The 26,829-nt window shown below is 47.0% G+C and overlaps 1 protein-coding gene across 2 annotated transcripts in view; it reads right to left on the reverse strand.

Annotated features, from left to right (window-relative positions):
- Positions 1-26,829, reverse strand: part of LOC135212147 (UBX domain-containing protein 1-like) — a 178,873-nt gene that overhangs the window by 13,220 nt on the left and 138,824 nt on the right. The window contains exon 7 of one of the 2 annotated variants that reach the window (XM_064245559.1): positions 14,978-15,208. In XM_064245559.1, coding sequence (XP_064101629.1) covers positions 14,978-15,208 — 231 coding nt within the window. Of the gene's footprint in view, positions 1-14,977; positions 15,234-26,829 lie in introns of both variants that reach the window. The other variant, XM_064245558.1, reaches the window with a different exon arrangement.

A 26,829-nucleotide genomic window follows, 5' to 3' on the forward strand; every position in this document is an offset into this window, starting at 1 on the left:
CCTGTCCTGTAGCAACTGCGAGAGAGAACTCGCCAGGACTAACCAATTGTCGAGAAACCTCAAAAGATGTATCCCGACCAAGTAGGCCCAAGCCGAGACCACAGTGAACACTCGCATGAACACCTGTGGGGCGGTTGAGAGTCCGAAGCAAAGTGCCCAAATTGGAACGCCGTCCCCTCGACGATAAAGCGAAGGTACTTCCTGGAGGACTGATGGATGGGTATCTGAAAATATGTTATTGTTATTATACAATTAAGTTTGTTCATACTTACCTGGCAGATATATATATAGCTGTATTTTCTGACGTCCGACAGAAATTTCAAAACTCGCGGCACACGCATGGGCGGCCAGGTGGTAGTACCCATTCCCGCCGCTGGGAGGCGGATATCAGGAACCATTCCCATTTTCTATTCATACTTTTTATTAATGTCTCTGTCTCCTGAGGGGAGGAGGGCGGGCACTTTAATTATATATATCTGCCAGGTAAGTATGAACAAACTTAATTGTATAATAACAATAACATTTTGTTCATGCCACTTACCTGACAGATATATATATAGCTGAATCCCACCTTCGGATGGTGGGAAGAGACAGAATAGGATTTTTTAGGAAATGATATTGTTATGTTACAATAAAGTTTCATACATACTTACCTGGCAGATATATACATAGCTAAGACTCCGTCGTCCCCGACAGAAATTCAAATTTCGCGCCACTCGCTACAGGTAGGTCAGGTGATCTACCGGCCTGCCCTGGGTGGCAGGACTAGGAACCATCCCCGTTTTCTATCATATTTTCTCCTCTTCCACCTGTCTCCTGCGGGGAGGCTGGGTGGGCCTTTAATTGTATATATCTGCCAGGTAAGTATGTATGAAACTTTATTGTAACATAACAATATCATTTTCATACAATCAACTTACCTGTCAGATATATACATAGCTGATTGGCACCCTTCGGTGGAGGGTAAGAGACAGCTACTATATGGAATAGACAGGTAAACAACATATGTTGTAGGTATAAATAAAACCTTGGTTCCTACCTGATAGGTGGTAGACTTGGTGGGTGTTTGCCCAGTAGTCTGCATCACCTCAAGAAAACTTTAGCGAGATATGTGATCTATGGCCAAGAGTTCTTGTGGGTCTGCCGATGGGGTCTTACCCACTTACTCAGCAGAGCCTAAAAGGACTTTGTCAATGGGTGCTGATCCACTTATATGACAATACACCTTATGAAGGAGCACACAACCAATCCCGACCACCTGATCCTAACCATGTGTTAGAACTAAGGATTGTTACGAGTTATCCCCGAACTCGTCACAACAACCGTAACTCAAAAACCACTACGCACACATACATAATTTTTTCAAAAAAAAATTATACTCAACTAATTGGGGATATGACGAGATTCTCTTATGAACAACATAGACGGCCGCCCGTGCGAGCCTGAATCCTCCATTGTTCGAAGAGATTCTCGACCATATCCAAACAGAAGAACAGTATATACATTTTAAGGATTGGTGTCGGCTCCCGTACCCAGAATCGTATCTGCCGATACGATAGGACCTAGAGAAAAGCACTTCTCATACGTCACACGCACGTCTTTCAAGTAATGAGCTGCAAATACTGAGTTGCATCTCCAATATGTCGTATCTATAATGTTTTTAAGCGACATATTCTTATAAAACGAGAGAGACGTCGCAACCGCTCTTACTTCATGAGCTTTTACCCTCAGTTAGTTGTAATTGTTCGTCAGGACAGACCCTTATGAGCGTCCGTAATGACGTTTCTTACAAAGAACGCTAGAGCATTCTTTGACATCAGTCTTGTGGGGTCTTTTACCGCGCACCAAAGACCTTGTCTAGAGCCTCCCAACTGACGCTTTCTCTGAAGATAGAACTTCAGAGCTCTAACAGGGCATAGAGACCTCTCTGCTTCTCTGCCTACGAGACTAGACATTCCTTTGACTTCGAATGACCTAGGCCAGGGATTCGTGGGATTCTCGTTTTTCGCTAAAAACAGAGTCTTAAACGAGCAAATCGCCGAGTCTCCCTTGAATCCTACTTTATCCTGCAGAGCTTGTAACTCACTAATTCTTTTTGCCGTCGCTAACGATAAAAGAAATAGGCATTTTCTAGTTATGTCTCTAAATGATGCCCGATGCGGAGGCTCGAATCTATCCGAAGACAGATATTTGAGGACTACGTCCAAGTTCCAGTTCGGAGGTACTGGTTCTTTAGACTTTGAAGTCTCAAAAGATCTTATGAGATCGTGGAGATCTTTGTTATTTGCCAGATCTAAACCTCTGTTCCTGAATACAGCCGAGAGCATACTCCTGTATCCCTTTATTGTGGATACGGCTAGATGAGATTTTACTCTCAGGAATAGCAAGAAATCAGCAATTTCCGCTATAGAGGTAGAGGAGGAGGACAACTTCTTGGCTCTACACCACCTTCTAAAGACCTCCCACTTCGACTGGTATACTTTCGTAGTGGAGGTTCTGCGAGCTCTCGCGATCGCGCTTGCCACTTCGCGAGAAAAAGCCTCTCGCTCTGACAAGTCTTTCGATAGTCGAAAGGCAGTCAGAGCGAGAGCGGGGAGGTTTGATGGTACCTCTTGAAGTGTGGTTGTTTGAGAAGATCCGTCCTTTCTGGTAGGGATCTTGGAAAGTCTACGATCCACTCTACCACCTCCGTGAATCCATTCCTGGGCCGGCCAAAAGGGGGCTATTAAAGTCATCCTCGTCTCTTTTGACGCCACAAACTTTTTCAATACTAACCCCAGGATTTTGAATGGGGGAAAAGGCAAAAGCGTAAACGTCCACTCGAGACCAGTTTAGCAGGAAGGCGTCTACCATAATTGCTCTTGGGTCTTCCACGACCGAGCAAAACACTGGGAGCCTTTTTGAAATGTATGTTGCGAAGAGATCCACATGAGGAGTCCCCACAGAGACCAGAGATCGAGACACACTTCCTCGTGCAGAGTCCATTCTGTATGAAGGACCTGGTTCCTCCTGCTGAGCCTGTCCGCCCGTCACATTCCTTACTTAATCCCCTGTACGAACCTTGTCAGCAGGGAGATGTTCCTGTGAGACGTCCAAAGTAATAGGTCCCTCGTGAGTTCGTAAAGGAACGAGGAGTGTGTCCTCCCTGTTTCCGAATGTAGGCAAGTGCGGTGGTGTTGTCCACGTTTACTTGCACTATCTTGTCTCTTACCAGAGGTTCTAGGCTCTTCAAAGCCAGGTGTACGGCGAAGAGCTCTTTGCAATTTATGTGCCAGGACACCTGTGCTGGTTCCCAGGTGCCTGACACTTCCTCCGAGCCTAATGTCGCTCCCCAACCCGTCTCCGACGCGTCGGAGAACAACACTAGGTCTGGGTTCTGTGATCTTAGAGAGATCCCTTTGTTCTCTTCCAGAGGTAGCAACCACCACTGTAGGTGTGCCTTTACCTCCACTGGAATGGGAAAAAACGTCCGACAGTTGTCCGTTTTTCCAGCTCCAAGACTTCTTGAGGAAGAATTGAAGTGGACGGATATGAAGTCTTCCGAGAGGGAAGAATTGTTCCAGCGAGGAAAGCGTCCCCAGAAGGCTCAACCATTCTCTCGCTGACGTTTGCTGCTTCTCTAAGAAGAGAGAGATTATCCTCAAACCTTTTGCGGTTCTCTCTTGCGAAGGACAAAAAACTCGAAAACCCCGAGAATCCATCCGAAAATCCCCAGATAGACTAGGTCTTGTCTGGGGGTCAGCTGAGACTTCTCGAGGTTCACAAGCAATCCCAACGCCTTGGTCAAATCCAGAGTTAACTTTAGGTCCTCCAAACACTGTCTCTCCGATCTGGCCCTGATGAGCCAGTCGTCTAGGTACATCGAGACATTCACTCCTTTGAGATGAAGAAATCTCGCCACATTCCTCATCAGGCTTGTGAAGACCTGAGGAGCTGTGGACAGGCCGAAACACAAGGCTCTGAACTGAAAGATCCTTCCCCCGTCATGAAACGGAGGTACTTCTTCGACGAAGGGTGGATCGGGACGTGAAAGTAGGCGTCTTGGAGATCTAGAGACACCATCCAATCTCCTTGTCGTAATGACGCTAGGACTGAAGCAGAAGTCTCCATGGAGAACTTCTCCTTCTGAACAAATTTGTTCAGAGCGCTGACGTCTAGTACTGGTCTCCAGCCTCCCGAGGCTTTCGCCACTAGAAAAAGGCGATTGTAAAACCCCGGGGAGTTTTGATCCAGTACTAGTTCTACTGCACTCTTGTCCCACATTTGTTTCACCATCGATCGAAGAGTATCCCTCAGCCCAGGATCCTTGTACTTGGCTGATAGTTCCCTTGGTATTGACGTTAGGGGCGGAGTATTCAGGAAAGGGATACGATATCCCTTCCTTATGATATTTAGTGAAGACGCGTCTGCGTCTATCAGTGTCCAGGCCTCCACGAATCCCAGGAGCCTGGCACCTACTGGTGCTTGGAGGAGAAATGTTTCATTTTCCCTTTTTAAAGGGACGAAAGGCGGACCTACCTCTTCTCTCTGGAGCCTTCCTTCTTGCGGGAGGTCTGGAGATCGGACCACCTCGAAAGGGCTGCCTAGAAGTGCTAGGTTCTTTCTTGTCCGAAACTAAAGCAGGTTTCTTCTTCCTAGCTGACTGCGTCAGAAGATCCTGTGTCGCCTTCTCAGTTAAAGAGTGAGCTACGTCCTTCACTAACTTAGAAGGGAACAAATAGTCCGACAGAGGTGCATATAGTAGAGCTGCCCTCTGAGCATGCGAGACTGCCTTTGTTAAGAAGGCGCCATACACTGTCCTTTTCTTCAAAAGACCTGCTCCAAATAATGAAGAGACTTCCAAAGATCCATCCTGTACTGCTTTGTCGATGCAAGACAAAATGCATAACAGGGCTTCAGGTTCGATTCCCTCCCTGCGAATCGTGAGCTTTCTTGGACATCACCCCAAGGGACCAATCTAAGAAGTTGAAGACTTCCAATACATGGAAAAGTCCCTTGAGGAGATGATCCAGTTCCGAAATACTCCATGTAATGCGAGCAGAATTAAGACTTGGACGCCTTGAAGCGTCAACTAACGTCGAAAAGTCTGCCTCTGTAGTAGAAGGGAGAGCGATACCATATCCTCCCCCGTCTTGTACCATATGCCTCTTTTCCCAGCTAATCTTGCTGGAGGCATGCAAAATACTGTCCTGACTAAGTCTTTCTTTCTTCGACTTCATCCAGGAGTCTAAGGCGTGTAAAGCCCGCTTCATCGAGATGGTGGGCTTCATCCCTCCAGCCAAAAGACGAAGGCTTCTTCGCCTTCGCACTCGAAAAGAGCGAGCGCGGAGAAGGAGGAGCAGCCGGAGTCAACTCGTCTCCGTATTCCTCCAGAAGCAGGGTAGTCAACACCTTATAGTTGGACAAGCCCTCTCTTCCATGATCGTCATCATCCGAGTTTTGCTCCAACTCGTGATAATCCTGAGTTTCTGTTCTCCTTTCAGAACTTTCCTCTTCTGGAGGAGACAAACTCCTGATCGGAGAGGGGCTAAGGGAATGAAAGTCTTTCCTTTTTCCCGTTTTGATCGACTTGGAAGGCGTCACAACCTGCGGCTTCTCTCGCGCTTTAGAAGACGTCTTGTATGACGCTTCCCGCTCTCCGAGCGTCATGTATGACGTCTCTTGTTGACGTCTTGATGACGCTTCGCGTCTGGAAGACGCTTCGCTCTCTAAGGGCTTCCTACTCGGCGTCACAATCTTGGACGGAGCGTCACGTCTAAGATCCGCTTGAATTGACGCTTCACTTCTAAAAGACGTCTTTCGAGCAGGTGCGAGAGGACGAGACTTCTTAATTGGAAGCGTCACGTCCTTCCGACGGGGCGCTAAAACTCCCACAAGAGATGACAGTTGTTCCTGAACCGCCATAATAATCTTTCTTGACGCTTCTCCTACGTCTAGTGCCTGACGCCTCTCGTCATCACTCGGGGAAGAAGCATGATGGGGTACTTCCTCATAAGCGTCAGATGACGTTGACGCCACCTTCGCCTTCTTAATAGCAGACGGGGCGTCATCCGAGAAGCGCTCCGGGCTTGAATCAATGTCTTGCTTCATATGACGCTTCAGCGGTCTCGATAAGTTCGACTCCTTCCACCCTCGTTTAGGTGAGGGAGAGGGAGAGGACGAGAAACACTCGCGAAGGACGCTTTTTCTATAGCGCCCTTGAGCTGGCTGCCATGAAGCAGAGCTAGCTGAAGGGACGTCTGACCGTTGGGGATTCCCCACGACCTCCTTAAGGCTTTCGACTTTCCTTCTCCTCTGGGCATGTGAGCTTGGAAGAGGTCTAGGCCTGGGAGCGCCGCAGGGACGATCAAACGCCCCCTCCACAACACTGATAGGACTCACTTTCACTAAAACTGTTTCACTATTCACTAGCCTTACCTTTCGAGTCCGCCATCTTGGACTTCATGTCTCGAATAGTCGCTTTCAGATTGGCGATTTCCGATGCCGAATCCGAAAAGACACTCTGAGAATGAGATTTATAGGGAGAATCTACAGTAGTAGGGTTAGAATTATCAGTGAAAGGCTCAATAGGCCTTGAATTCACACCTTTCAGTCGTCTAACTCTATCCCTCTCTAACTTCTTCAAATAAGAAGTCAAAGTCTTCCATTCTTCTGCATTCAAACCCTCGCATTCCTTACAAGTGTTAATAGCAGAACACTGAACCCCCCTACATTTACGGCATACAGTGTGAGGATCAACCGAAGCTTTCGGTATCCTCACCCTGCAGCCTACATTCACACACATTCTCACACTCACATTAGAATCAGACATACTGAGAAAAATCCAAAAGAGTTATTCCAAAAACAGTCCACAGTAGCGAATGCCAAAACACGATCCAAATACGTCACCAAAAAGCCGAAAAACGTTGATCAAATGTTGAAAAAAGAATCCAAGTCAGGAGGTAATAACAACAATGTTGATACCACCGGCGACAGAGAAAATATGATAGAAAACGGGGATGGTTCCTAGTCCTGCCACCCAGGGCAGGCCGGTAGATCACCTGACCTACCATGTAGCGAGTGGCGCGAAATTTGAATTTCTGTCGGGGACGACGGAGTCTTAGCTATGTATATATCTGACAGGTAAGTTGATTGTATGAAAACTTAAATTAAGTAGATGATATACATCTTGGTTCCTTACCTGTTAGCAAAGTAGACTATGTGATTACTGTCACGTAAGGCTGCTTTTGCTTAATCACAGAGTTGCCAGCCAGGTGGAGACCTGTAGTGCTGGTGCGCTCTGGATGATCTGTCAACGGGTGCGAGACCTCAGCGTGACAAGACCATCGAGGCCATACAAATGAGGGCAACGAAGCAACTGACCACCACCTGACCAACTATACACAAAAAACCCCTTAAACTAACTAAAGGATGGGAGATCTTCACATAAGACTCACCACAACCTAAAAACACAACACCTAACTTAAACCCCTAACTAATGGTAAAGGGAAAGAGCTACTTCCGGACCCCAATACTGTGTCCGCAGAAACGTATGGCCCCAGGCATTACAATCGTCATAGATCGTTCTCACATCCCTTAGGTAATGTGAGGCGAGACGGAGTACTCCACAAAAGGTGCAATCAAGGATGTCCTGATTGACATGTTCTTTTGGAAGGCAAGAGAGGTAGCGACGGCTCGTACTTCGTGCGCTTTTACTCGGAAGAGGCTCAAATCAGTCTTCTGGAAAGATGAATGAGCCTCTTTAATGACGTCCCTTAGAAAGAAAGCCACAGCATTCTTCGATAAAGGTAACTCTGGCCTCTTCACAGAGCACCAGAGGTTACCTGAGGGACCTCCTTACCTCTTTAGTTCTTAGCACGTAGAACTTGAGAGCCCTTACCGGGCACAGGACTCTCTCTGGTTCTTGGCCCACCAGACTTGACATACCCTTGATCTCGAAAGTCTTCGGCCAAGGGTTCGAAGGATTTTCATTCTTCGCCAAGAAAGATGGGTTCAACGAGCAGACAGCATTGTCCCCTTTGAATCCCATTAACTTGCTAAACGCTTGAATTTCACTAACTCTCTTAGCCGTTGCAAGAGAAGTTAGGAAAAGAGCCTTCCTTGTCAGGTTTCGAAGAGACGCTGTCTGAAGCGGTTCGAAAGTGCTCGACATAAGGAATTTCAGGACTACATCCAGATTCCATGATGGAGGTCTCATTTGAGGAACCTTCAAGGTCTCGAAAGACTTCAAAAGGTCATGAATATCCTTGTATTGTCAGACAGGTCTAGGCCTCTGTGCCTAAAAACCGCTGACAACATGCTTTTATATCCCTTGATGGTAGGGACCGCTAATTTCTGCACATTACTGAGAAATAGCAGAAAATCAGCTATCTGGTTCACAGAGGTCGAGGAAGAGGAAACTCCCTCCTTTTTACACCATGCCCTGAAGGAAGCCCACTTCGATTGGTAAACAGCTCTTGTGGAAGCACGTCTCGCATGTGTGATTGCTCTCGCAGCTGCTTTCGAAAAACCTCTCGCTCTGGCCAACTTTTCGATAATCTGAACGCAGTCAGACTCAGAGCGGAGAGGTTTTGGTGAAACCTTTCGAAGTGAGGCTGTTTGAGTAGATCTTTCCTCCAGGGCAATGTCCTTGAAAGTTCTACAAGGAAAGACATGACCTCTGTGAACCATTCTCTCGCTGGCCACATCGGAGCGATCAGGGTTAACCTTGTCCCTCCGAGGCCGCAAACTTCCTCATGACTTGCCCCCAGAATCTTGAATGGTGGGAAGGCGTATATAAGTCTAGGCCCGTCCAATTCCAAAGCAAAGCGTCTACCGCGATTTCTTCTGGATCCAGGACCGGGGAGCAGTAAAGAGGAAGTCTCTTGTTCCTTGACGTTGCGAATAAGTCGACCAGTGGCCGTCCCCAACCAGCGTCCACAGGTCTCGACAAACGTCCTCGTGCAAGGTCCATTCCGTCGGAAGGACTTGGTCCCGACGACTGAGAAGGTCTGCCCTGACGTTTTGAACTCCTGCAATGAATCTCGTCAGGATAGTCACCTTTTTTTCTTTTTGTCCACAGCAGAATCTCTCTCGCTAGGGAGTACAACGTTCTGGAGTGTGTTCCTCCCTGGTTTTTTAAATAAGCGAGTGCTGTGGTATTGTCCGAGTTTATCTGAACAATCTTGTTCTCCAAACTCTTTTTCGAAGAACTGCATGACAGAAATACTGCTGCTAGTTCTTTGACAATTTATTTATTGCCAGCCCCCGGCTACCTGTTCCCCTCTCCAGGAGCCTGACACTTCCTTCCCCCTAGTGTTTGCTCCCCATCCTGTGATGGCAAGCGTCTGAAAACAACACTAGGTCGGGGCTCAAAAAGACTTAGGGACACGCCCCTCTTGAAGCTTCTGAGGGTCCAACCACCATCTTAGATGGTTCTTGATTGGAATCGATATTCTCAATATTGCATTGAGATCGTCTTTGGCTTTCCACTCGTCTGCCAAGAAAAATTGGAGAGGCCTGATGTGCAGTCTTCCCAAGGAAACAAACCTTTCCAGCGAGGAAATGGTCCCCAGCAGACTCATCCATTTCCCTCGCCGAGTAAGTCTCTTTCCTTAGAAAGGCTGAGATCTTTTCTAAGCCTAGCCGCTGACGTTCCTGGGACGGAAACGCTCGAAAAGCCACTGAATCCATCTGAATCCCCAGATACACGATGGACTGTGTGGGGTCAGATGCGGACTTTTCGAGGTTGACCAGAAGTCCCAGGGACTTCGCTAAGGCTAAAGTGAACTGCAAGTCCTTCAGACACTTCTCTCTCACGACGCTCTGATCAGCCAGTCGTCGAGGTATAGGGAAACTCTTATTCCCGAAGAGTGTAGCCACCTCGCTACGTTCTTCATCACCACTGTGAACACCATCGGAGCCGTGGTCAGTCTGAAGCACATAGCTCTGAACTGCCATACTTTGTTGTCTAAGACAAACCTTAGGTACTTTCTTGAAAGAGGGTGGATCGGGATGTGAAAGTACGCGTCCTGCAAGTCTAAGGATACCATCCAGTCGCCCGGTCTCAACGCTCCAGAACAGATGAGGCGTCTCCATCGTGAATTTGATCTTTTCCACGAAAAGATTGAGCCTGCTTACATCTAGAACTGGACGCCAACCTGACGACTGCTTTGGTACTAGGAAGATTCTGTTGTAAAAACCTGGAGACCCCAGGTCCGCGACTTGTTCCACGCTCTTTTGTCGATCATCTGCTGAAGGAGATCGAACAAGACTTTCTTCTTTTCCCCTTGGTAGGATGGAGAAAGGTCTCTGGGAGTCGTAGAAAGAGGAGGAAGATCTAAAAGGGGATCTTGTACCCCTGCTCCACGATCTTGAGGGACCAAGAGTCCGTGTCTCTCTCTCTCCACGCTCCCCGCAAAATACTTCAGTCTGGCTCCGACTGGTGTCTGAAGGACATGCTTTTCACTTGGAAGGCTTTGGCTTAAAGGAAGCTCTTCCTCGTGAAAACCTCTCCCTCGAGGAGCTGCTCTCGAGGGGGAGCCCCACGAAAGGGCTTTACTTTCTTCGGCGGACGAACTGCAGCCGAAGAGGTCGAAGGTACGGCTGACCGTCTTGTAGACTGGGCCAAAAGGTCCCCATGAGTTGCCTTCTCTTGTAAGCTGTTCGTCAGGTCCTTTACCAAAGTCTGGGGGAAGAGATGGTTCGAAAGAGGCGGAAAACAACAAATCCGCTTTCTGAGCTGGCGTCACCGAAAGAGCTGTGAAGTTGCACAGCAAAGCTCTCTTTTTTAACAAAGCTGTTCCAAAGTGAGATACGAGCTCCTCCGAACCATCCCTGACGGCTTTGTCCATACATGCTAACACGCTGGACAGCTCCCCCAGACTAAGAGATTCTGCTTCTCGCTTGCATATCCAGAACTCCCAAACACCAGTCAAGGAAGTTGAAGACTTCCAGCGTCCTGAGCAGACCCTTCAAATGATGGTCAGTCTCCGACGCGGTCTAAGTTACCTTGGCAGAGGGTAAAAGCGACCTCCTCTGCAAATCCACAAGGCTGGAGAAATCTCCCTGAGCCGAAGAAGGGATACGAACTCCACTTCATCTTTGGTTCTATACCAAATGCCCCTTTTTTTCCACTAAGTCTAGTTGGAGGCAAGGCGAAGGTCGTCTTACCTTGGTCTCTCCTTCGTATCATCCAATCCTGGAGCTTTTTAAAAGCACGTTTTGTTGATAGAGAAGTTTTCATCTACAAACTCCGGGGTTTTCCCAGTTTTAGATGAAGAAAACTGCGAAGGAGGAGACTTGGGAGCTGCGGGCTGCAAAATTTGTCTTCAAAAGAAGAACGCAAAGAGTCGTACGAGGACTTTATAGTCCGAGATAGAAGGGGCTGTAGCAGGTTCCTCTTCAGCCGATTCAGCCGAACTACTTAGCTCTCCTTCTTCTCTAAACGGAAGAGGAGACCAGTCTGTCAGGAGGAAGGCCGTTCCTAATGGTGGGGTCTTGGCTTGATCAAAGGACCCCTATCCTTGCTAGATGCAGCCTTATTTCGGCTGTCTTCTTTATGACGCTTACTGCTCGTTGAAGGTAGAGCGTCCTGAGGAGGACGAGCGTCCTCAGCACCTTCCGCAAAAAGCAGTCTCACCTGCTCGAGAAGCGTTACTTACATTTCTTCGCTGGCATACGTGCCTGTGCACGTAAACTAGCGTCTGGGGGTAAGACTTCTTGATCAGAATCCCCAAAAACGTCTTGAAAGGAGGTCTGAACGTCCTGGCGAGCTTCCTGCCAAGCGTCCTGTCTAGCGTCCTGGTGAGCGTCCTGCCGAGCGTCCTGTCTAGCGTCCTGGCGAGCGTCTGACGAACGTCCTGCCTAGCGTCCTGCCAAGCGTTCCTGACGAACGTCCTGCCAAGAGTCCTGACGAGCGTCTTGACAAGCGTCCTGACGAGCTTCTTGCCGAACGTCCTGCCGAACGTCCTCGTACAGAGCGTCCTCCTCAAAGCGTCCTGACGTAACGTCCTTCTAGAGGACGGACGAGATCGGCGAATCGAACGAGGAGAAGGAGAAGCGATACGGAGAACGAGACAAAGTAGGAGAAGGCGAAGGAGACTGCTTAGTCCTCTTGACAGGCAGTCTAAGGTCCTTCCTCCGCTTAGGCTCGACTGCTGCTGGGCGAGTCCTCTGAGCCATAAGCGAGGATAGCTGGTCCTGAAGGGACAAAAGAATGTTCTTCGTCGGGGAAGAATGAGCAGAGGAAGCAGGACTGATCCTGTGAGAAGACGAGGGGCGAGGGGAACGCCTCCTTCCTTCTCACAGGTACAGCTACCTGTTTCTCAGGTATACGCGCCTGTGCACGCAACCTAGCGTCCTCATCGGAGGAGATCCTACCTCTCTTCTGAGGCGGAAAGACATCATAAGCGTCTTCCGACGAAAGCGGCGAAAGAGGACGTGAAGCGTCCTCCGCAAGAAACGTCCTTTTTAACGGACGAGAGTCTCTCCGAGCGCTCCACCCCTTGCGCGGGGAGGACGCTTCGGAGGACGAGAAGCACTCTTTCAGGACGCCGCGCTCGTGCACGGTCCTTGGCAGCCTGGGTCTTTGCTACAGGGTCTGCCGAAGGGACGCCAGATCGGTGGGAAGCCCCGTAACCCTCTTGCGGCTTTCGACATACCTCCTCCCTGGGTCTTGGGAGTCTGATAGAGGTCTAGGTCCTAGAGGCATTATGGGGCCAGATCTGACACCCCTCCACAACCACTGGGGGCACGATCACACACTTAGCACCGAGCCAGTTTCTAAGGCTTTCACTTTGTTACCAGAGTGCGAAGAGACTCCAAAATCATAGAGAGAGCATTCGCTTCTCCGCACAGAATCACGAGCCGAAGGCAACACAGGTTTAGGGGTTGTAAACACTACAGGTGTTAGTGCAGGAGAGATGTTAGTCTTACCTTTGGAAGAACCAACTCCTTGAGGAAGACCTCCTGATCCTATCGCGCTCCAATTTAAGGCGATAGGACTCATATACTCTCCATTCATCATCGGTCAATTTCTCACATTCATTGCACCGATTATCAATCAAACAATTAAGCCCCCTACAACTCATACATACTGTGTGGGGGTCTACCGATGCTTTCGGTAGCCTCACCTTACAATCAGCCCTCACACACACTCTGAAACTCACAACACTTGATCCAGACATATCTTATAGAGAAAAGTCAATCCAAAATCAAAAACGGTCCACTATCGCGCATGCCAATTCAACAATCCAATCAAGACCAAAAAAAAATCAATCAGATACTTAAAAGCGAGTCAATTTCCAAAAAATCCTGAGCAGAGGTCTGTAAACAGATGTTTACCGACCGGCGACAGAAAAAAATATGAATAGAAAATGGGAATGGTTCCTGATATCCGCCTCCCAGCGGCGGGAATGGGTACTACCACCTGGCCGCCCACTGCGTGTGCCGCGAGTTTTGAAATTTCTGTCGGACGTCAGAAAATACAGCTATATATATATCTGTCAGGTAAGTGGCATGAACAAAATGCATCCTTCAGATCTACTGAAAGCATGAAATCATTCTCCCTGATAGAGGCGAGCACGGAGCATGCTGTCTCCATTGTGAACCAAGTCTGGCGAACAAATCGGTTCAAGGGAGGGAGATCTATCACCGGTCTCCAGCCCCCGTAGCCTTCACCAGGAAAAGGCGGCTGTAGAACCCCGGTGAAGGATCTCGGACAATTTCCACAGCTCTTTTTCCCAGCATCAATAGCACTTCCTCCTTGAGTGACAGATCCTTGGCAGAACTAGGAACATATGTTTGGAGATGGACAGACAATCGGTGATGGGGTGGCCTTAACTCAAAGGGCAGAAGATATCCCTCCCAAAGGACATCTACTACACAGGCCTCAGCTCCATAGAGCTGCCATGTTGCCCAATGGCTCGCCAGGCAACCCCCCACTGATGGCAGCAGCTGAGGGGGAACATTGTCCCTAGCCTTTCCCCTTCTTCCTCTTTCGCTTACCTCCCTTCCCACGAGAGAAGGAAGGTTGAGAGGGGGCTGTTGCTCCCCTCTTGAAGTGAAGAAGGAAGGCTAGGTCTTTCCTTGTGCCCTTTTCAACGAAGAGACAGTCTTGGGGGCAGAGGAAGAGCTAGCTTGGCTTTGAGGCCTAGCCACAGTTGCTTGAGACAGCCCAGATGTCTTAGCAACTGCCTGGTGGACAAGACGGTCGCTGTCCTCAGCTCTCCACTTGTCCATCTCTCTAAGGAAGAGAGAGGAGGAACCCAGCAACGGTCCATTTCTAAGTCCCAATGCCGATTCTGGACCAGCCACCATGGTTATATGAGTTAGGACAGTGTCCCTCCTCCTAAGAACCAGGTTGGCCCACAGGTTGGCAGTCTGGTGGACCAGGTAGGAAACTGCCCTGCCGCCAGAGTCTTCTCCAGGATAAGTCTTCTCCAGGAACTATCGATCCCGAAGTAGCCGCATCCTTGGATACTGTGAGGGACCACAGATCCAGCCAGGAGACGACCTGGAGGACTGCCATAGCAGTAGCCTCCAATGCCGCTGCCTCTTGCTGTATGAACCAAAGGTTCTCCAACAGAAGGTGCTGCAGAGGCAAGCCATGAGTCAGGCGTACTAACTCCGGATCAACCTGGTAAGTCGGCAGTGGGTTCTCCAAGGGCAAGTAGAAGCGCCACTGACGAGGTAGAGGAGGAGGAAGTAACTTGTCCGATCTGTTGGCCCTGAGAGAACTATCTTGTCCTGAAACGTTTACGTCCAGTCAGGCAGGACTCCTGACTATCAGACAAGCAGTTACTGCCTAACTACCTTGTTGTTATTCTCTTATGACCGATCTTCCAGCTACGCTGAAAGTAATTCCTTATGTAGAGGACCGAGGGTTTGTATTACGTGTAGGAACAATTCACTTGAATAAAAGTATGCTATTCACTTGAATTTAAACTAGTACTATGCTCAAAACCTTCACCGATTTGAAAATAAAAAAAAATTAAACCTGGAGTCTGGTTGTGGTGTATTCTTTCTTTTGACCAGATTGTGCAGGTGCAGCAGGTGTGCTAGTACTCTTAGTACTCTGAGTTGCTACTGGCTGAGCTTTGGCTTCAGAAGTCTCTGCCTTGTCTGGAAACATTTCTTTTCTGGCTAGTCGATCCCTCTCAATCTGTTCTTTTACTTTCTGGCGGGCAAGTTTATCCTCCAACTTATCACGTCTCCTCTCTTCGGCTGCCTTTTTTATCTCTATCTCTTGCATTCTGAAAGTGAATGAAATACAAGGCTTACACATATTTATTGCAAAAACTTAACTTTTAACAAATACTACTATTTTAAAAAGAATTACTACTTCCTTTACTGCTACGTGACATCATAATATCAATTTTTGGGAAAATTTTTATTGGTACTATCTACTTTCAAAATTATAGGTTAACAGATATAAAACATAAACCTTTTGAGCGAAATACAATATATTCAAATCATCTGCAGAAGCCCAACTTCTGAAATCAATACCTCTCACAATAAATATGATATCCCCTTTAAGAATCTTAGCAAGGATGTACAGGCCATGTCTATCTCTCAGACTGTGGCATTCTGCCTGAGGGAAATGGAACAAGCATATATTTTTTTGTAAAATAAGTGTGGTCTGTATGTAAACAGAGTTCTATTGTTGACTAGTCTTCACAAATGGGATATAATGGGTGCAAACTACTATGTAACTGTGCATTAAACACACATATCTTCTTAGATAGGATACCGTCAGTTCTAATACTGATTTTAACAAATCTATTGTGGGTAAGCCGTTTTAATTCGTTAACTGGTTCTCCATTCTACAATTCCTGCTATTTATTCATTATATCAGGCATCAGTAGTGCCACATACACTGCAAATATGATCTAGCTTTGCTTACTGCTGTTTTATCTAACTCTTTATTCCCTGTAATACCAACATGTGCAGGGATCCAGTGTCATTCTCCATTCTAAATTCACTCTTTAGATACATATCAGATCTACCTTTTTCAATTACACAAAAAACATAATTGTGAGTTTTCCAAGGTTTTTGGAGATCCATCACTCCTTGGGAAATGTTTATTGTCTTATTCTTCCAAGCACTGAATATTGTTCCATTGTTCATCCCTCAGCAAATGACTCGAATCTTAAATTATTGGCCACAATCCACCACCACATACTATGTATGTATGCAGTTGCCTTTTCAATACCACAAAATTTACTCTTAGTTATGTTCCAGCTATAACCTAATATAGTACTGCAGTACTATATTAGGTAACTTGGACCTTAGGAAGTTCAAACTTAATGCAAATGACTTTGTTTAGAAGTCTGACATGAGTCTCACTTCATAGGTTATTTGTTATTTGTCATTCATATATATTTTATGTTACTTACCCTATCTGTTGTTAATATGACAATTTGTCCAAAATTGCATTTTTCCTAACTATACAAACCTGAGGTCCTTTTACAATAGGAAGGTAACTATCGGCAGCTGGATGGTCGTAAGCTTTCGAACAAGGGAGTTCGGTAGTTAACTGCTTGTCCGACAGTGCGCGCTCTGCGCGACTGGGAGGCAAAGAATCACATTTTGCTTTTAGGCCCAAGCAAAAAATGCAGAGTGAGGGGTGGCATGAGGTGGGATTATGTGTAAAAGGACCTCAGGTTTGTATAGTTAGGAAAAATGCAATTTTGGACAAATTGTCATTTGTTCCGACACGGGATACAAACCTTTCGGTCCTTTTACAATAGGAAGACTCACTTCTTGGTGGGAGGAATCTGAGTCTTTTGTGAACAGACTGGTGTTCGCCCAACCTTGGAATGCCTCCCTGGTCGTAAGAGCGAGGGAGGGATCCAAGCCTCTGTCCGACTGATCGGGGTGTGCACCGCAGGATCAATGGTCAGACCTCTGGACCAAGTACTATGAGAGAGGCAAGTGTATCTCTTCGTACCAGCAAGCAAGAACTTGTTCCTGTTTGCAAGAGGCAACATAAAAGTAATGGGTTTGTCTCTTGTTGGCTTCCACTTCCCCCCCCCTTGTTGGGGGAAGTGGTGGATATTCGCTCCCATCCCTAGTGAAAGGGATAGGATGGGGCTCTGTCAAGTAGCTCACCTGCATCTCGTCCTTATCCAGCAGGGTGACGACCGTATCCCTCTACCCACAGGTAGAGGTGGAGAAAAAGATGGGAAGAGGAGCCAGTCACACTCTCATTCACTCATCCATTCTTACAGTCACAACAGGACTCGATGCTGTTCAGCCCTGTTGAGGGTCTGGGTTAGCTACACAACGTGTTGAGCAGCCACCACGGGTCCCAAGGAAAAAGTATCCAAGGACCCGTGGGCAATATCCCGAAGGTAGAAGGAGGTGCATGTGGTCTGGTTGTACCAGACCCCTGCCTTCAGTACCTGCGCCACGGAGAGGTTCTTGCGGAACGCGAGGGAAGAACCAATAACTCTGACTTTGTGGGCTCCCGGACTAAGGGTATGATGTCATTGCTACCATCAGCTTCGTACGGCCCTCCTGATCACCTCACTTACTCAGAAGAAAAGTGTTCCTGTACTTCTTTCTAGGTCATCCAGGTGCTAACGAAGAGGCGTCAACACTCAGCCTGGGGTGTCGAGTTTTCTTCAGACAGCGCCGTCGTGCCCTCACAGGACAGAGCAGCATCTCCTTCGCATCAATGGCGGTGAAGTCCATTAGGGAGGGGATTGTGAAGGACTCAAACCGATCGTCAGGGACCGAAGGGTTCTGAGTCTTCGCTACGAAGTTCGGTACGAAATCGAGCGTCACGGATCCCTATCCCCTGGATGCTTGACTTCGCAGGAAAAGTCATGCAGTTCCCTCAGAGGAAAAGAAGGGAATAGTCACTTGACCTATCCCCTCTTCTCGACTTCGGTGATGTCCAGTACCCATACTGGTCTATCCGTCTGCAGCGAAGTCTGTAGCGAAGTGTCTCGCATTCTCCTATCCCAATGCAGCGAAGTTCTTCTCGGTAGTGGATAGGACACCGACACTCCATGGTGGGTGTCGATGGTATGGGTACTGGGACAAGCTATTAGGACGAAGTAATGATTGATCTGGAACAACCAAACTATGTCCACAGCGTAGTTTGTAACTGACTCGGGCGCTCTGACAGCTGCCGACTGACTGCGGTCGGTAGTGAGGCAAGTTGTCCAAGCATCCAAGCAAGTCACGTGACCTTTGCCCTTTAAAGGGTTATGCCGAGAGACCAAACAAATCATATATTTTGTTTATCACCGATGCGGACGGCGAGGTGATGATTCTCTTAAGGCATGTGTCCAACAGGTGAAAGTCAATTGCCTTCTAGAGACCGAGGTCCCTGATGGCAAGACATTCTCATAGTAGTTGAATCTCAGCTAAGGAGAAACAACACTGTGCCGTTGAAGACGAAGGTGGACAGTGAATGCAACCTACGTCTTCACAGCCGAATCGAGAGAAGGATTCTCAAGATTCTGAACCTGTGCTTACAAATGACTGAAAACGCTAACCGCTATTTCATTGCTGTCCGGTGAGGAGTCGTGGTTGCAATGAAAGCGGGGCGTTTTTCAGTAATGAAAACACAGGGAATTACTGCCTGAAGAACTGCTTCTCATGGGCTGAAATTTTGAAAGTAGAGCTGGCAAGTCGGGGAGTAGGCAATGTCTTCCGATAGATCTGTTAATTCGGGGTGAACAATGAACAATTGCACACCTACAAATACGAGATATTTTGAAGACAAACTCAGATGTCTGAAGAAATCATTCTGCATTATCGCAGTGCGATGCAGTGGGAGACTAGTACAGATTTCTGTTACCGTGGGGTAAACAGAAAGATGAAAGAGTCCAAGAGATATCTCTGTTGAAAATTCCTCGTAATGTCCAAGGCGATGAAATCGAGGCGTCACAGCAGATGGTCATTCATGTATGCGAGAAACCCCGTTAATCAGAGACCTAAGTCCGTGATTGTTAGGCAGAGATATGGTTCGGTAGTCAATTAATGCAGGGGAGAGAGACAACCGACCGTGCATCTCGGAGAGCCAGCTGGTACTGATCTGCTATCAAGCAGTCCAATACACAGGTAGCTCTCACTGACTCGTCATCCTGAGTTGCCAGGTAATCCATTCCACGAAGGAATGTGTTTTCGCTAGAACCATCGAGCTAAAAAATACGCTCAAGCAATTATATTTAAACGAAATGGATTTCGGTAAATACAAACAAAAGCTAAGGTTGGTGTTGTCATGACAATACCATAAGTATCTAAAATCGAAGCTGGTAACTCCTGGGAGGTTGCAAGCAGTCCCGAGTTGCAGTTCAATTAGGATACTAGTCGTCTCAGTCACAATTCGTAGAGTTAACTTACGGTATGCGCCTACACCCCGGACAATTCAATTGCTTAACAGAATCATGTCGCGAGGGTAACATACGTAGTATATTTGTAGGTTTCTGTACATCGACCTCCATCCTATATTCTTTTCCCTTCGAGGAATGAGAGTAAGGATTGTAGATCGACCGCCTTCGTTCTCTAGTCAAGAGAGTGAAGGAGAAGTCTTCCCCGAAGGAAAGCTTCAATGGTGAACAGAATATCGAAGACGATAGTTCAAGCTAAACTGGATGTTCCCGTCGTTCTTCTCAATTCCAGGGTTGGTCGCCTACTGTGAGATATTCTTCCTTCAGCAGCAGTGCTTCTTCCAAACGCTAGAAATTCCAGGAATTCGAGCATTCGGCGAGGTTCCCGATTATCGTGGTAACAATTATTGGGGATTCTCGTCTAGCCCACTCTGGACAGTGGTTTCGCCTAAGTGTTTGGAGATCATAAAATACTCGAACACTGAGTGCTAGAAATTCAGCAGAATTCTAAGCACTCGGCGAAACCCACCCCCGAATTTGTCAAACGATCATCGGTTGGTGGTCCTCCCGATTCCCATAGAAATCGAGGATGGGGCAGGATCTTTCCTCAACGACGGGGGCTTACGTCAGGTAGGACCCGAAGATCCCCCCGGTAACGCAGTCCCCAACGTGGGATCCTACAGCGAACTCTCTGCGGGATCCCTCCCCTTTCCTCATAGCCGTAAGGAGAGAGGGAATGGGGAGGAATTGGATACTCGCTGCCTTCCCAGCGGAACTAGCAGTTGGAGAAGAGAGTAGGAGAAGCCATCACCTTGCGGCGATGGCCTTCCAGAGTCTGGGAAAACGTATCGTCAGGAGAAACATTTCCCCCGAGGAGGTAAGGGTCTGCCGCCACTGTGAACGTCGTCTGGGTGGGGCTGATCAATACCTGACAGGAGAGAGCCGATACCGTCCTCCGACGCACGTAAAATCGCCGCTGTCGCAGTAGAGGAGGAGGAAGTAGCCTTTTCGGTCTGACAGACCTCAGCGAGCCGTCCTGTCCGAAGACGAGAGACTTCACCTGGTCCAACAGTCGGCAAGCTGCGATCGCGGCAGACGCACCGTCAGTTTGGGTTCCTTCTTGGACCCCAAAACGATTCGAGCCGGGATGTGGCTTGGATGGTGGGAGCGGGCGATCATTCCCGAGGTCGTTGTGCTGACGAATCAGCGCAATAACCTCGGCAAAGATCCTCTGGGATCCCTGGAGTGACTGCATCTTGCGGAGTAGGACCGTCAAGCCCCTCAATTAAGAGCAACTCCCGAGATCCTTCTCCTTCAGGAGGGGGAATAGTGACAGACACCTCTAGGTCTCCTCCTGTGACTTGCACATACGACTTGGTCGATTCTAAGACCGTGCCTGGTACGTACGGCGTCGTGACGGGATCGTGCGGGGCACGCCCTTCACAATCACTCCTCGGTGTCTCGCCCTTTCCGGTGTAACCCGAGGAAGTTGAAGGCACGGGAGAGGAAGACCTGACGCTCCCCCCTCGCTCACTGGCAGAACCAGTGTTCTTGGGGGGTTGCAGGCGATCACCAACCCGCGGTGGGGATCGAGCTGCAGGCCTGGTCACGCCGTTCCCCTGGGGAGAACAGCTGGACCGAGAACAGCAGGCCCCAATCTCATGCGTCAGGTGAACCGCCTGCTGGTTGCCCTACCCGTCGGGTCCCTCCCTGTGGAGCAGCAGTCAGGCGACCTACAGAGACCACTGTCACGCTCGATGAGACGGTGCTTGTCCTCAGGCGCGTCAAAACCACTGGCTGGCGCCAGCAATCGGGGGTGGACCCCTTCCCCCAGCCTCAGCCCGTGGTCGGTCTGGGACCGTCACGTCAACCCGGGTGACCAGCTGGTCGCTACGGGAGCGAGAGCTGGCCTGGCGAGAGTCGCCTGAGCGGCTCTTACCAGCCTTCCGCTCCATGCCGTGAACCTGGCACCGAGCGAGCTCTGGCGTCTGGTTCTTGGCTGTACGGCCACCAGCAGGTGACCGTACACTCGGTACCTCTCGCGAATGAGCGGCCGAGACAGAACCTGGTGTAGCGGCAGAGCCCCTAGCACCAGGCGAGGAAGTACCGGTGTTAGCCGGTACCCCTCTGGTCCCCGTAGTCTTCTTCCTTGCGGAAGGAGAGACGGGCCCCGCTCCCGAAGGAGCAGGAGGACCAGCGGAAGGACCCTGGTGGTGGGACGGGTCCTGAGAAGTTCTTCCCGAAGGAGCCTTCTTAGGAGGGGAGGGGCAGCCTTCTTCTTTCCTCGACACTGAAGCCTTGGAAGTCGAAGGGGAAGAGGAGGCAGCAGACGACAACGAAGAAGACGATGAAGACGACGACGACAACTTCTTCCTCTTCCTCTTCTTCTTCGTCAGCTTCCTCAGGACGGAGCTGGGGCAACTGCCGAAGGACCTGCGACTGGGGAGGCAACACCACGGGCAGGAATGACATTGGCAGGGGCTGGACCAGGAAAGACAGGTACAGCAGGTACGGCAGGCACGGCAGGTATGGCAGGCACGGCAGGAGGCGGGACAGCGGCCAGCGACCTCCTGGGTACTGGTGGCAGGTCCAGGGGCGAGCTCTTGGGGCACCGGAAGTCGTGGGCTGGAGAGAGCGGCGAACGGAACCCGGGCAGCGGTGTTACGACCCTCCTCGGAACGCTGGACAACAGCGCCCTGCACTGCAGCTGAAGGGGTCACCGTCGCGGTATGCTGCGTATACACCAGGTGAGGAGGGGCGGCATACCTGGGGTCGATACGGAGGTGGTGGTGGTGGTCACCGGTCCATGAGTGACCGGAGCAGAGCCACTCGCCAGGTGATCCAACAGGCCCCGAATACTCGGTGTACCCTGAAGACCCAGCAAGTGCCACATCTGGCCGAGGTCGTCACCCGCGGCAATCGCACCTGAGGAAGCAAAAGTCGGGTTAGTAGGAGGGGTTCCCCCTTGCTCATGGGGGGACAAGTCCCACCCCGAGAGAACGGAAGACCCCAGAGTACAATTGGATGTCGAGGTATCTCGTCCCTTCCTCTACGCTCGACGGATTGGGCGAAGAGAAGGAGCAAGAACCTCTCCCCCCCCACCACCCCCCAAAGGGGAAAGGAGCCATTAAGCGGGAGCTGAGATGGAGGGAAGAAGGAAGACGACGTGTCCGTGACCAGGGTAGCCGGAGAGCCCTCCGATGACTCCTTGGCAGGCCTACGTCGCTTCCTCCTCTCCTCAAAGAGCACCCACTGCTCCTCCGACCACAAAACACAAAGATCACAGGGCTCGACGCAAGAGCATTCGTGCCCCCGACACCGAGCACAGAATTCATGAGGGTCTACCTCGGGAAAGGAGCAGAAGGCCCCACATCTAAGGCCCTCCACACCATGGCAAGTCCTGCGGCTGATTGGGGGGGGCATAGGGAACTCTCCAGCTCACGAGAATCCATAATAAATTGAAAAAATACAAGCACACGTACTCACAGTATTGAGAACAATTTATAAAAAAGCAAACCAAGGTTTGGAGAAAAACAAAGCATACGATGAAAGGCAGGCAGAGAGAAGTGGAGAACACTCTGCCACCCAGCGCGGCCGAAAGCAAAGAGGATCTTCACCTCCAGTGGCGCGGTTGCGCTGACTGTCGGAACAAGCAGTTAACTACCGAACTCCCTTGTTCGAAGCTTACGACCGGTTCCAGCTGCCGCAAGTTACATTCCTATTGTTAAAGGACTGATGGTTTGCATTCGTATCGGAACAAACATAGTTTCACTAAAGGTACAAATTTTTGTATTGAGACTGTGTCTCATCAGACTTATCCATTTCCAGACAGGAAGAGCCACTGAGGAACAAAATTCTGTCAAAACTGAGAAGAGTAGATCTGTAACAGATCAATTGAATCAGTCAGGACTTTGGAAAATTGCACGTTATGCCAAACATTTCTGTCAACTCCCAGACCAAATCTCTTGCACTCAAAACTGCTTGCAAAGAATTTGCCAAAATAGCCAACTATCAAAATGCAACAGAATTCTCATACATATTTTCTAATTGTAGACATCTTGAAACTGGGGCAAAAACTATCATGAATTCCTGATGAGCAGTTCTTAGTCCAAAACAGAGAACTCAAAAATGACTGTCAAATACAAACTGGAGATACTTCTTGAAATCCACATTGATTGGAATGTGGAAGTAGGTACCATTGAGATCTACTGGAATCAAGTAATCATAAATCTGATTGCCCTCAAGAACAGTCTTTGATGACTCCATGCAGAATTCTGTAAGCTTTACAAACTTATTCAGCTTCCAGGCATCTAGAACTGACCATTTTTTTAGTTGTGCTTGAGTTTCCTCTTGCAAAGCTCTTAATTTCTCTGAGGGACGCAGGTAGACTTGAAGGGGTAGTGAAATTAAAGAAAGAAGAATGGGCTCACAAAACCTTTTCTTCAGCACTTGTACAATTCAGGGATCTATACTTAATTCTTTCCAGACAGACCCAAAATTGTTTATCTAGTGCCTATTTGGATCAAAGGGCTTAGTTTTTTTACTTTTTACTATGTTTTTCTCTATCAATAATTATGGAAGTACTTCTACACTCAAAAGGCCTTCTCTTCTGGATAAACATTTTTGAAAAGCAAATTAAACCATAGTTCCTAATCCATAAGGGTGACATTATTGCATAAATTTGTACTCTCCAATGCCATCTTTATTAGCTTTATTTATATGATTAAGAAAACCAAGTTTCTTGTTCTAGATGCTCACATTCCCACATTAAGTGTGTTGCCATTTACTTAACCCTTAAACGTCGAAGGGGTATATTAAAAATCGTCTTCCGTGTGCTGAGGCAGTCTCGGAGTGAGCGCAGAAACGGAAAAAATATTTTTTTCAAAAAATCATAGCGCGCTTAATTTTCAAGATTAAGAGTTCATTTTTGGCTCCTTATTTTGTCATTGCCTGAAGCTTAGTATGCAATCATCAGAAATGAAAAATATTATAATTATCATATATAAATAATGCGATATATGATAGCGCAAAAACAAAATTTCATATATAATTGTATTCAAATCGCTCTATGCGCAAAACGGTTAAAGGTAACGAGTTAATTTTTTTTCGTTCTAATGTACACTAAATTGCAAACATTTTGGTATATAACACATTGTAAAACGATAAAAGCAACACAGAGAAAATATTATCACAAAATAATGCATGAATTTGTAATGTGCAGACGTAAACAAATATTTTTTTCAAAAATTCACCATAAATCTAAATATTGTCCTAGAGACTTCCAATTTCTTTCAAAATGAAGACAAATGATTGAATATTACTATACTGTAAGAGTATTAGCTTACAATTGCAGTTTTCGACCATATCTGACAAGTTAAAGTTAACCGAATGTCAAATTTTTATATATATTTTTTCATACGCAATTATTTCGGAAATTAGAAAAGCTACAACCTTCAAATATTTTTTGTTTTATTCTACATGAAATTGCGCACATTTTCATATATAAAACTCTATGAAATGCCTAATATGAAATGGAGCAAATATTCCGAGAATGCGATGTACACATTTCGGAGATTTGTGGCGGAGAATCCGCGCGCGGAGGGAAGGAAAGTTTTTTGTTTAAATTCACCATAAATCTAAATATTGTGCTAGAGACTTCAATTTGTTTCAAGATAAAGATAAATGACTGAATATTACTAGACTGCAAGAGATTTAGCTTACAATTGCGTTTTTCGACCATTTTGGTAGAGTCAAAGTTGAGACCGAACGTGGTTTTTTTTCTATTTATCGTGATTTATATGCAAATATTTCAAAAATGAGAAAAAGCTACAACCTTCAATTATTTTTTTTGTATTCTACATAAAATTGCGCACATTTTCATATATAAAAACTTTATGTAACAGCTAATTTAAATGGTGCAAACATTTACACAATCGCACGTATGATTTTTTTTCGGAGGAGTTTACCGCCCGGACGTAAAGAAAATGTTATTTTTTTCATAAATTTACCACAAATCGAAATATTGTGCTAGAGACTTCCAATTTGTTGCAAAATTAAGGTAAATGATTGAATATACTAGAATATAAGAGTTTTAGCTTACAATTGCATTTTTCGACCATTTCGGTAGAGTCAAAGTTGACCGAAGGTTGAAAATTTGTCACTTATCATTTTTTAAATGAAAATATTTCAAAACTGATAAAAGCTACAACCATGGGTTGTTTTTAGTTGTATTGTGCATGAAATTGCGCACATTTCCATATATAAAACTTTATGTAACGGCTAATTTCAAAATGGTGCAAACATTATTACCACAATCGCATGTATGATTTTTTTTCGGAAGAGTTGCCGCGCGGACGTAAGGAAAAAGTTTATTCATAAATTCACCATAAATCGAAATATTGTGCTAGAGACTTCAAATTTGTTGCAAAATTAAGGTAAATGATTGAATATTACTAACATATAAGAGTTTTAGCTTACAATTGCGTTTTTCAACCATTTCGGTAAGAGTCAAAGTTGACCGAAGGTTGAAATTTTGGCACTTATCGTTTGTTTATATGAAAATATCTCAAAACTGATAAAAGCTACAATAATGAGTATTTTATTGTTGTATTCTACATAAAAAATGCCACTTTTCTATATAAAAATTAAAAATTGCGACATTTTCATATATAATACTCCATGAACGGCTAATTTAAAATGGTACAAAAATTATGTCAAAGTGACGAAATAATTTCCGAAATGTGTCACCGATACTTTTTAGTGCGGCAAGAAAGAAATTCGCGCTTGCGCGTCTGCGTAACGATTGTAAACAAAACAACACCTTGATCTGTAACTCCCAGCATCCCCCAAGGCGTGTGATTCAAGAGTTTTCAGCTGGTAGGCCTATAAGTATTTTTCCGCGAATTTTTAAAAAAACTTTTGTATGTCGACGTAAAATACGTCCAGTTGGCACCAGAGAGACAAAAAATGTCGACGTAAAATACATCCACTCGGCGTTTTAAGGGTTAATAATATGAACTTCTGCACCTAAATATGTACCAGTCTAGAAAGGACCAAATTTCTAAAGAATGAAAAAGTTTTAATGAAATAGTCCATTTTCACCATAGACGGCAAGATTTGACCAACTGAATAAACTTCCTCCTGGTGAGTCTACCAGACTGGCAAACTCTCAGTCAACAGAGGCAGCCAGAGGTTACTTATGAAGCTCCTACCGATAAGTGAGGACTACCTGTAAGTACACTAATCTTTGATGAAAATGAAGCAAATGGATCTTCCAACTCCTCAGCAAATTTCGTGGTTGAATGACCAAAACCTGAAGGTCCAGGTATGGAAAAAAATGACATTAAACAGCAGTAGCTTTTGATGAAGAGAATTGGAACAAAACAAATGAAAATAGTGAGATGGAAACTGGGTACTAAAGAGTGCATGACAAGGTAGCAGCACTGGCCCTATTTCATCTTACCTGTATAAGAACAGCTCTGCGACCATACACACTAACTCAACT

This window comes from Macrobrachium nipponense, chromosome 40 (genome assembly GCF_015104395.2).
Source record: "Macrobrachium nipponense isolate FS-2020 chromosome 40, ASM1510439v2, whole genome shotgun sequence".
Lineage (NCBI taxonomy): Eukaryota > Metazoa > Arthropoda > Malacostraca > Decapoda > Palaemonidae > Macrobrachium > Macrobrachium nipponense.